Consider the following 11,308-nt stretch of genomic DNA (forward strand, 5'->3'; position numbering starts at 1 on the left):
CTCCCGTGGGCCGGCGTGACCCCGCCCGGGCTCTCGGTGCTCCCGGGGCCGCGCGCCATGGGCAGCCCCCGCTCCGCGCTGAGCTGCCTGTGAGTACCGCGGTCGCCCCCGCGTCCCCGTCGGCCGGCGCCCGCCGCGCCCTCTTCGCTCACCCCGCGCCTCTCTCCTGCCCGCTTTTGTCTCCCACAGGCTGTTGCACTTGCTGGTTCTCTGCCTCCAAGCCCAGGTAAGGAGCGCTGCGCAGAGGCGGGGGCCGGGCGCGGGGGACCCAGCTGACACTGTCGGGCAGGGACATGAGGACCGACCCTTCGGCCAGCGCGGCAGGGCTGGAAAGAACCTTACAAATCCAGCCCCAAACTACCCTGAGGAGGGATCTAAGGAACAGAGAGACAGTGTCCTGCCTAAAGTCACACAGCGAGTGAGTGGACAGACTAGAACCCCAGGGTCTTGAGGCCAGCGAGTCTCAAACGCGTGCCAGCCAGGTCGGGTGGATGGGAACTTTACCTGTAGCCACACCCGGCCTCCTAGGAAAGGCGGGAGCTGGAGCCAGCGGGGGTTCCTTGTCAGGGGAAGCTGGGGTGTAGTTGTTGCAAAGATCTTCTCCGCTGCTCTCTGGGGAGACTTGTGGCCGCTTTCGGCCAACGATCGTGTTAGTCTAGGCCCTTTGCACTCTCAACATTTGCTCCTTAAATTTGTCTTTATAAATGTCACGGGTCGGGTAGCGTTGCCTCGCTACTTAAAAGCACCCTGCTCCTCTAGGAAGGCCCGGGCGGGGGGCCTGCGCTGGGCAGGGAGCCCGCTTCCCTGCTCCGAGCTGGCCGGGAGCCCCAGGGTGTTTCCCAACAGGTGGGTCCAGATTCTCCCTCATCCCGGGTTTATCCATCCTGGGCTGGGGCTGCGAGACTTCCCCGCGGGGGTTGGTGGCCTGAGCCAGCATGTTGGGGGGATGCCCCCAGTCCCTGCTGGCTGCCTGGCGCGGCGGGAGGTGGGCACAAGGGCAGTGGGGACCACTCGGGACCCCTGGGCGGAGTAGCATTATAATGGCGTGCTGTGTATTTTTCAATTTCCTAAAGGTAACTGTTCAGTCCTCACCTAATTTTACACAGCATGTGAGGGAGCAGAGCCTGGTGACGGATCAGCTCAGCCGCCGCCTCATCCGGACCTACCAGCTCTACAGCCGCACCAGCGGGAAGCACGTGCAGGTCCTGGCCAACAAGCGCATCAACGCCATGGCAGAAGACGGAGACCCCTTCGGTAAGGCGCATTCCCCGGACTCTGCAGAGGAGAGGTAGTTGTGGACCTCGCCGCTCCCCGCCAGCTCTAGGTTGCAATGGCCAGGGAGGCCTGTGAGCTCCCCAGCTGAGAGAGAGCGAAGGAGTTAAGGCAAAAAGGTGTCTTGAGGGTCAGCTGGAGAGAATGGTAGGGAAAGAACCCTGGGGAGGATGTGGCCCACAGGTGCCCTCTCTTCCCTGCTCCTCCAATGAATGAATCCAGGAGTCTCCCTTACAGCCTCCCCCCCTTCATTCACCTCTTTCCAGCTGCAGGTGGAGGCGGGAGGGTTCAGGGGAGGGGGCCCGGATTTAAGGGAAGTTCTTGAAAGAGGATATGTCGCCAGGGCTCACAAAAGGAGAGTGGGAAAAAGAAGGTAGAGAAGCCGCAGTTTGCCCAGCTTGGAAAAGACGGATGACGCTAACTGGTGAAGCGGGTCAGTTGCACACTGAGGCTAGGCCTGGAAGTTAGACTCCGGCTCCAGTTGTGGACACCCCAGGGGGCTGAGTAGGCTGGCGGCTCCCCGTAGGGCTGCTGAGTACAGGGAGCTCCTGGGGCAGGGGCTGAGAACTGATTGATTTCTAAAACATTCAATATTCCTGTCTTGAGATGGGGCCTATTTCCAGAGTCCTGGATGTACCACGAGGAAGGCAAACCGTCTGGGTGGCAGGCGTTGTTTTTAGAGAGCGATTATTGTGAGTTTAAAAACCTTTAAATAATGACAACTTAAACAAGCATCAAAGGAGAGAGGAAGACTCTATTCAAATGTAATAAAAAGGTGAGGCATTTTAAGAGCTAAGAAGAAAAATGAATGATATAAAACAGAAAAAGAACCAGGCCCCCCCCCTTTTTTTTCAGATGTAGAGTTTGAAAGGAGATGCAAGTCTGTAAATGTTAAAAAAGGAGGCTAAAGATTGTTCCCTAGGAATCTCTGGAGAGACCCCTGCGTCTGGCAGAGCGATTAAAAGTCTTCTTGCTTTCACCTTTTTTAACATTTCCTGAATACTTTCTCCTCTTCTCGAGCCAGTTTGGGGGATCGAGTATGTCTCGCTGCATTTTTTCAGCATCGACGTAGCTGACTTCCCTTCAAAGCTGGAGGAGGAGACATAATTTTCCTGGGATAAATCTGTCACTGGGGTGGAAGAATAGGTTTGAAAATGTTAAGCTTTCCAAAAGCCTGGTTGGGAAAGCCGCTGTAAACTGCATGACCAGACTCCCCAGATCGACTGGAGGAGAGTGGGGCTCTTTGGGTGGGGGTGGGGGTGGGGGGCAGCCTGCCTGGTGGCCGAGCTCCCCCGCTGGGCTGGTAGAGCCGGCCTTCAGGCCCTTTGTCCCTCCAAATTGGCTGCTTGCTGCCCTTCTCAGCTTCCCAACAAGGAAAAGGGAAGAATGGCTGGCCCCTCCAGAGTTTACTCTGCTGGAGCAAATGGCCTAGCATCCTTGGGTTTTGGGGTGGGAAGGGGAAATATAGCTGGCACTGAAGGAATTGATGCCCACTCACTTCCCTCAGACTCAGAGGAGGCTTCCAGGGTTCCTGGGTCTCTGCCTGCAAGGCAGAAGTTTGGGCCTGGGGCTCCAAAAACAGACATAAAGTACATAGACTGGGAGAGCGGTGGACAGGTCCCAAGAAGGGCCAGAGGTACCCACTGTCACGTGATGCTGGGCTAGAATCTTCAGAGCAGGGTCCTCTCATCCCTGCCCTAGCCTGCATCCTTCCCTGGCTGTGAAGCAACTGCTTCTTGCTCTACCAAGTAGACATGAGAGGAATGAACAGATCGCCTGGGTCTGAGAGGAGAGGTGAGCAGGAGAGGTAAACAGTTGCATTCCCCAGCTGACTTGGGGACAGATTGGGGACTTCTGGGTCCCACTTTTGCACCTATGTGAAGAGAGGGAGTGTAAGAGGCTAGGCAGTGTGAGGACTTCAGTGACGACCCCTGTGCCCCCACCCTTGGTATTGGTTTTAGAGAGACACATGCAGGCTTTCTCAAGGAGGAATAAAGCTGGGCTGTGTGGTAGGGTGGGCAGGAGATCCAGTCTTCTGTCCCATCATCTCATTCAGCCCTCCCTCTCTTCTTGGGAACAGTCTCGAAGAGAACAATTACATAAAGAGGTGATCAGAACCAGCCTCTCAGGCAAGGTGGCTGTCCATGTGAATAGGAAGTAGAGAAGGGCACAGAATTCAGCCCCAGGCTTATATCACCTCTGAAAGCATTTGGCCAGTGCCTAAGGAGCCCAGCTGTAGTGAAGGCTGAGAGTAAAGACAATTGAGTTGTTGGTGTCTACATGTTAGAGCTGGGCTCTGATGAATGGGAAGCCAGTGGAAAGGGGGCAGGATCCTCCTGGCTGGTGTCTGGTTCCAGAAAGCAGTCTGCGAAAGCACAGTGCTGGGAGAAATGCCCTCCTCCCCTTTGAAGACTGGTCTTATTCCAAATCAAGTGTGTGTGTGTGTGTGTGTGTGTGTGTGTGTGTGTGTGTGTGTACTCTCCTGAGAGTGCATGTGTGTGTGCAGGTGCCCGCTGAGGTCAGCAGAGGGTGTTGGATTCTCCAGAGCTGGAGTTGGGAGTCACCCTCTGTGGGTCTTGAGAACTGAACTCCTGTCCTCTACAAGAGTGTGCTGAGCCATCTCTCCAGCCCCTCTCTGTCACTTCTTGAAGAGCAGGGCTGCCCAAGGGGTGGAGGATGGCCAGGGCTGCTAGAACTGAAGGAGCAGGAACAGAACAGGGTGTTTTTTACCTTTAGCCTCATGGTGGGAGGTCACCACTGTTCCCAGATGTTCTTAATAATCTATGGGGCATGAGCTCATGATACGCTAAGTCGGAAAGATATTCAGAGATCTCTCAAGTTAGCTTATGGAATCTACGTAGATGAAATTTTCCTTGGTACCTCAACCTAATAATATTGGCTTCTAGCATGAAAAGAGGGCTGAAGGAATGGAGATTCGGGATTCTCAGTTTGATGCATCCAAATAGTTCCATGAAACTGCCATCAGTCCCAGCCCCTCTACAAGCCCAGAGGTCGAGTCTCAGGTCCTGAAAAGAGAGCTGATCTTTTTTAGGGCTGCCCAGCGTATCAGCAAGTGGGCTGGGGCTAGAGCCCGTGTTTTCTGTTCCTAGTCCTCAGAGTATTTGTTCCAGGGATAGGACACAGCCTTGGGCCGGCCCACGGGGGTAAAGCTGTGGAACACAGAGGCCACAGATTTAGTGACCATCCCATTACTTCTCTACAGCAAAGCTCATTGTGGAGACGGATACTTTTGGAAGCAGAGTTCGAGTCCGGGGAGCAGAGACAGGTCTCTACATCTGCATGAACAAGAAGGGGAAGCTAATTGCCAAGGTGAGGTTCCAGTAGGGAAGCGGGGCTTGGGGAGGTGGTGTGGACTGACTGAACCTCTCTAGCACACTTTAATCTCAACAAGATGAGTGGAGAGACATGGTACCTTGGTTACCTTAGGGTTTGTCTAATGATTAGATGGAGGAGAAAGAGAGAAGTAAAAAGTCAGAGAGAGGAAAACCTGTGAAGATGAAGAAGGAAGGCCAGGAAAGGGCTGGGGGTGGTGATGGCAAATTCCATATATCTTTTTAACAAATCGCCAAATTGCTTTGCTATTATGTCCAATTACATGGTACCAGCATTTGGAATGTTCAGTAAGCCGCAGGCCCAGCCCCTCGGCCTAGCTCTGAAATGGCCCCATTAGTCACGGCTCCTCTCCAGCCTCAAGCTCCCTGCTCCTAGGCTTCAAGGCTTGGGCCTCAGAGTCCCTCCCGGGCCTCCCCTCCCCCGCGTAGGGTGGCTGTCCTGGGGGCTGATCCTGAGTCCGGAGATGCTGAGGGGGGCAGGTGGAGAAACGCGGGCAGCCGGGGCCAGACTGGTGGGCAGTAGGCCAGAACAGGCAGGCTTTGGGCCCCTCTGCCTCAGGCCCAGCCCCTCCGTAGACAGCCATGTGTCACTGCTGCCCAGGAGGACAGGAAGTTGCCGGGTGGGCTGCGGGTTGTGAGGGATTAGAGAGCGGGTGCCCGGGTAGGGGGTGGGGCCGGGCTCGGGCTCCCCTCGCCATCTGCTGGGGTGCCCACCTGCTGTCTGGGGCCGCTGGCCCTCTGTCTCACATGGAGGGAGGCTCGGTAACACCGCGTCTGCTCCCCTCCTCCCCAACTACCTGCAGAGCAACGGCAAAGGCAAAGACTGCGTGTTCACGGAGATCGTGCTGGAGAATAACTACACGGCGCTGCAGAACGCCAAGTACGAAGGCTGGTACATGGCCTTCACCCGCAAGGGCCGGCCCCGCAAGGGCTCCAAGACGCGCCAGCACCAGCGCGAGGTGCACTTCATGAAGCGGCTGCCGCGGGGCCACCACACCACCGAGCAGAGCCTGCGCTTCGAGTTCCTCAACTACCCGCCCTTCACGCGCAGCCTGCGGGGCAGCCAGAGGACTTGGGCCCCGGAGCCCCGATAGGCGTCCTCCCGGCCCCTCCCCGCCGTCCGCCCGCCCGCCCGCCGCGGACTCCAGCGAGAGATCGGCCGGCCGCACGGCCAAGGGGAGGAGCTGGGGAGCTGCCTTCTAGTTGTGGATATTGTTTGCTGTTGGGTTTTTTGTTTTTGTTTTTTTTTTAACAAAAGAGAGGCTCTATTTTTGTATTCCACTGGCTGTGGTGTCTTGTCTTCTTAGCTCTCGGAAAAGCCCCTTGGTGACCTGAGACTGGGTTCCCGGGGGCCTCCCTAGGGTGGGTGGAGGGCTCTGTAGTCTGGCAGACGTTCTCCTGAGGTCTCAGCACTGGCAGGGCACCTGGCCGGGCCAGTCAGGGCCACTCTGTACCCCAGGCAGGGGCAGGGAGCAAAAGATTCGGCCTAGGTCAGCCCCTTAGGGGTGGGTGTCAGCGGGGGTGGTTGTGTACTAGTTACTATTAAATGACTGAAATGTTTATTTAACTTGTATATTAGAAGTGTGTGTTGGAGAATGAGTCCTGCCAGGGATAGCCCCTTCCCATGGTGCTGTCCCAACGGCAGGTCCAAGGCCACTCCGTCTAAGGGCCTCTTGGTTGCCATCTTTCCCCTTTACTCCCCGGGAGGGATATTGTGGGGAAGGCAGAACAGTGAAGAAAAAATGGAAAGGTTCTCAGCTGGCCTTGGAGATCTCAGATGAGGAGCACCTTGCTCTGCTAACACTTCCCAAGCCCAGGGCCAAAATGAAGAAGAGGCCGGAGCCCTCTGTGGTTGGGGTAGCAAACCCCGTTGGCCCTAGTCAGAGACTGTAGAACTGGTCATAGTCTGTAGCGTCTGACCCCCAGACTGAAACAGAGCTGCTGCCCAATGTCCGAGGTGTGTGTGTGGGGTGGGGTGGGGGGCTGCCAAGGCTGGTGTTGACCGTTGTGACGCGGAACAAAGTTAACTTTGGGAGATCCAGGCCAGAGCTGTGAACAGGAAGTGCCAGGCTCAGGTGCTGAAAAGCCGAGGACACAGTTGTGCAGGAAGAGGCCAACCTGGGGGACCTGGGTCTTCAGAAAGAAGAGCTAGGCATGGGCAGGAGTAGGAGGGAGGCTTTGGGGATAAGCCTCATGTCATACCAAGGAGGCGCAGAAGCAGGACTCCTGTGCCCAGAGCTGGCCCCCTCTTCATGACAGGCCTTCCATCCTGGCTGCTCCTATAGCCCAGCTACTAGGACAATCTGGAAACTTCTTCCCCGTAGGCCTCTTTTTAAAACCTCACTTGGCATGGGTTGGGGCAGCCAAAGGCTTTCTAACCATGGGGGCATTCCAGAATTGTAGCCTACGTCCCAGGCTCAGCCTTTCCAGGTGGATCAGGATTGCCAAGCCTCGGTGGAAACAGAGGCTGGGGTCCTCAGTCCCTGTCTACCTCATCCCAAGGCCTGCAGAGAAGAGTGAAGGCCTCTGGGTAGTGTGGTCTTTCAGGTGCACAGACACGGGGGTATGGAGAAGGGGCTCCAGCTAGCTCCCTTCCAGCTCGTCCCGCTCCTGGTGCCCGTCCTCTGCTCCCCCTCCCCCTTTAATTAATTCTGGGTGAGCAGGCCTGGCTTTATTGTGCGCGGAGCTGGGGTCTCACTGTGGGAAAAGTCACACCTTCTGAACAGCTTCTGATGCCATGCAAATGAAGAGACCGTCCAGGAAACGCTTTCATCTGCACGGTCGCCTGTCCAGCCCCCCAGCCCAGTAATTACCCACATTTCATTTGTTTGAGAGCAATTCCTGGGGAAAGCCATGGGGTGGGAGGGAGTCTAGGGGGTGACGGAATGTCAGGCTCTCCGCCTGTGATCCTGGCTACGAAGCGAGGCCTGGCTGGGCCAAGGGTGGTCGGAGGCTAGGCCAAAGCTAAGCCTCAAGCCTCCGGGCTAGGAGCACCTGAGTCTTCAGAGGTACCGCTGGGACAGGGCTGTGTTTGCATCTAGGTAGAAGAGGTGAGCACTTAAGAGAGTCAGACCTGCCTTGCCGGGGAGAGGCCAGAGAGCTGGGCAGGAGGGTGGGAATCAGCTGAGGCTGTCTGAAGCCTTCCCCCAGGCCAGGGACCCATGGGAGCTGAGCACAGAGCAGCAGGGTGAAGCCAGGCTGGAGCACCCACCAGTTTGTTTATCTCTGAGTTGCTGCCCCTACAGAGCACTCACTAATGGGGTTTTACAGCCCACTCAAGCTGCAACTGGCCAAGAATCAATCATTACCACACTTAGTGGTTTGATAGTTAACAGCCTGAACTGAAGCCAAACTGGTTGTTAACTGTGATAGCAACTGATTTCAAGGGGTTATTGCCGGCCCAATATGCTCAGCCATTTATTCTGGGGAAAACAGGCAGGGAGCTGTGGCAAGGCCCAGAAAAGGGAGGAGGACTGGGCTGTGCTCAGCCAAAAGGCAGACCGACCGCTCTGCCCCTGGGTCAGCTGTAGGAACGGTCCAGGTCTGTGTGGAGGCTTAACCACGCGGCATTATCACTGAGGGTTGTACGTGGCCAGGAGTTATGCACAAGGTCTCTCCATTCCTCCCGTAAGAGATCCTGCCTTGATTCTTCTTTTTTTCCACATGTCCATTTTTTTTTTTAAATGAGGTTTCACGTAACCTGGGCTAGCATCGGCCTTGTGTAGCCCCCTAGCCTTGAACTCCAGGTGCTTCTCCATGTGCCTCTGAAACACTGTGTCTTTAGTGTGCTCCCACGATGCCCCCACAGTGACAGCTTCCACAGGGAGAAGTCCAGCTTAGTGGCCTCTACTCAGCAGGTAGAGGCTGGACCCCTCACCTCAGAAACTTTCTTTTCATTTCAAAGCCACCAAAGACCCAGCCCAGGTCTTGACTGGAAGGAAGGGATGAGCACTCTCTCCTCCCACAGCAACAGGAACACCCCACATTCTAGAATGCCGTTGTGGTGAGGGACCTAGGGCTTCTCCACTCTCTCCAGATGGACAACCTGTGGCTCAGCAGGCACGAAGTGGAAGCTAGAACATTCCAGGTCCAGGCTGCCTGACTCTATTCTGGGCAGAGGGGATAGAGCAGGAAAAACAAAAACAAAAACAAAACAAAACCCTGAAAATCCCCATTGTTATGTGCTCAGCTTCTAGAGGGAGGCAGGAGGCGGCACACAACCAACGGGACAGTATCAGACACAAATTCAGAGAAGGGAATGAGTGTGAAGAGCACTGACTGGCGAGAACAGCACGATCAAAGAAAGCCTCGCTGATGACTTCGTGTTTGAACAGACACCTGTCGGGTCGAGGCTCCCAGGCGGGGGAGGGGCACCCAGGTAGAGGAAGAGCCGGCTGACAAAAATAGAGGGGACTAGGGAAGAGACCAGTGTGGCTAGAACACAGGTCAGGGAAGACAGAGGGGTGTGTGTGTGGGGGGGGGGTGCTGGAGGAGGGGATTAGAGGAGGCTAGAACAGGCTAGAGTTGAGACCAGAGAGATGGCAAGACATGGGTGGAGGGCAGATGCTGAGGGCTTGGTTGGAGGGACTTCAGCTTTGCCTCCGTGAGGTGGTACCCCGTTGTGAGGTTAGAACAGCTGAGCAACACGATGTGAAGGCAGGTTTTAACAAGATTGCTTTGGCTGCTGTGTTAAGAACAGACAGTGGGGGGCAAGAGGGCGGGGTCACACAACAGGGAGAAGCTAAGTGATTGATAATAGTGGATTGGGAGAGGTGAGAAGCGAGTGGAATTTGGTGGGGGGTTTTTGTTGTTTTTTTGGGGGAGGGGAGGGGCAGGATCTGCAGGTGGGTTTGGATATGGTTTGGGTAGGAAGACAAGGTGGTTAGGGGTGCCTGAAGGCTTGAGCAACTGAAAGAATGGAGATGCCATTTGCTGAAAAGATTCCAGTTGGGGCCAGTTTAAGGAGGATTGGGAGTCTGAGTTTGGACATGTGAAGTTTGAGCTGACTCAGTATTCCAGAGGAAGCAGGGAGTGGGCAGCTCCTTGAGTCTGGAATTCCAGGGTGAGGTCTCACTCTTGTGATATAATAGGGGTGCTGAACACAGGTGATGTGCAAAACCAGGAGACAGAACAGAGCTCTGAGTCTGGGAGTCGGGAGCTAAGAGTGAGGAGATCCATGCTGGAGCCTCAAGCCTCAAAGTGCTTCTCCAGTTGGAAGGGAGAGGGAACAGGGACAAAGATGGAGGAAGTGTGGCTCGTAGGGACCCCAGAAGACTGCCACATCCTGATGAAGCAGGAGACAGGGCAGTGTCAGAGCCTGCAGTTGTTAGTGAGGGTAGGAGGTTTATTGTCTGTCTGCCTCCTCCACCCCTACAAACCCAGAGCCAGGAAGTGGCCAAAAACAAGAATCACCTCATCTGGATTCCTCCAACAAACTGAGTTCTACCTCACTTAGAAGGTCCTGCTGGCTTCCAGAACATCCTCTCAGCCAGTCTGAACAATGCCATGCCTGTCGGTTGCTGCCACTCGGCTCCAACCCATCTCTACCTTTTTTGTCACTATGTAGACCAAGCTGGCCTTGAACTCATGGAGACCCTCCTGTCTCTGTCTCTGAAGTGCTGTGATTAAAGGCAAGTGCTACCACATCTGGCTGCCACCTTTTTATTTTGAGGCAGGGCCTCTTGCTGAACCTGGAGCTTGCTGTCACTGAGCTCCCAGGATCTACTCATCCCTGCCACCATTCCCCAGCCTGAGTGCCAGGGTTACAGGTCTGCACCGCTCTCCCTGGCTATTTACCTGAGTGCTGGGGATCTGAACAGCAAGCATTTCACTCACTGAACGGTCTCTCCAGGCCTCCATCCTCAGTTCTTAGATAGTGACAGCCTCTGCACACAGCTGCTTTCTCTGGGCTCTCTGGTCCCCCTTCCATCCCCTCTGCACTCAGTCACTGGAATTTTCAAAACTCAGGTCTGACTGTGTTACTCCCACCCTGCCCACACTGGAATTCCAGCTCCTGCCCACGGCCTGCATAATCTCCTGTGTGCCCGGCCCTGATCTGCCCCTCTAATCCCCATCCTGGCCGGCCACCTTCCCGATCACCTGCTGCATTCCCGCCCTGACTCTTCAGTCTCTTCCCAGATCCTCACACAGGCTGAGTGACTATTTGCCTGTCTGTGTCGTGTCTCCAGCCTCTGCACTTGTCGCTGACCCACCCTGCTGGGAGTGCTTTCCCTCTGGGCTCACGGGCTGGAGGACTGTGTGGTGGAGAACTTTCTGGTGTATTGGTTCTCCTGTACGGTACTGAACCAGGGCCTAGGCCCACACATATGCTGGGACAAGCCCTCTTTTTGCTTTTTATTTTTACACTTTTTTTTTGAGATGGGGAGTTTACATACTGAGTTATGCATATGGAGGTCAGAGGACAACTATTGGGAGTCGATTTTCTCTTTCCACTATGTGGCTTTTAGGGATTGAACTCAGATGATCTCACTGGCCTCCTATTTTATTTTTGAGACAGTCTCATAAGGTCCAGACTGGTCTTGAACTCCTGACCCTCCTGCTTCTACCTCCCTAGAGCTTCAATGGCACGCGTTTGCCATCAAGCCTGGCTTATGTGATACCGGAGATCAAACCCAGGGCTTCGAGCATGCTCGATAAACACTCGATCAACTAAGTTACATCAC

The 11,308-nt window shown here is 55.1% G+C and overlaps 1 protein-coding gene and 1 long non-coding RNA gene across 9 annotated transcripts; both read left to right on the top strand.

The window, feature by feature from the left end:
* Window positions 1–57: 57 nt before the first annotated feature.
* On the top strand, window positions 58–5,719 carry Fgf8 (fibroblast growth factor 8). 8 transcript variants are annotated; one of them, XM_059246302.1, is made up of 6 exons: window positions 58–89; window positions 190–418; window positions 760–846; window positions 1,074–1,254; window positions 4,496–4,602; window positions 5,429–5,719. In XM_059246302.1, the coding sequence occupies exons 1-6, from the start codon at window positions 58–60 to the stop codon at window positions 5,717–5,719; spliced, it is 927 nt and encodes a 308-aa protein (XP_059102285.1). The 8 variants fall into 8 exon arrangements, with proteins under 8 accessions (XP_059102285.1, XP_059102294.1, XP_059102319.1 ...); XM_059246311.1 differs by having other exon boundaries at window positions 1,107–1,254; XM_059246336.1 differs by having other exon boundaries at window positions 190–226.
* A 2,911-nt stretch (window positions 5,720–8,630) lies between these two features.
* LOC131895825 (uncharacterized) lies at window positions 8,631–10,257 on the top strand. The gene is made up of 3 exons (XR_009375291.1): window positions 8,631–8,712; window positions 8,815–9,003; window positions 10,008–10,257. It is a non-coding gene; the product is annotated as an uncharacterized LOC131895825 (long non-coding RNA).
* The last annotated feature ends 1,051 nt before the right edge of the window (window positions 10,258–11,308 follow it).

Source organism: Peromyscus eremicus, chromosome 1 (genome assembly GCF_949786415.1).
Source record: "Peromyscus eremicus chromosome 1, PerEre_H2_v1, whole genome shotgun sequence".
Lineage (NCBI taxonomy): Eukaryota > Metazoa > Chordata > Mammalia > Rodentia > Cricetidae > Peromyscus > Peromyscus eremicus.

Coding starts and splice junctions, on each gene's coding strand:
- Fgf8 (XM_059246302.1), top strand. CDS start 58: ATGGGCAGCCCCCGCTCCGCGCTGAGCTGCCT. Junction 847..1,073: donor CCCAGGGTGTTTCCCAACAG/GTGGGTCCAGAT, acceptor AATTTCCTAAAG/GTAACTGTTCAGTCCTCACC. Junction 4,603..5,428: donor AGGGGAAGCTAATTGCCAAG/GTGAGGTTCCAG, acceptor AACTACCTGCAG/AGCAACGGCAAAGGCAAAGA.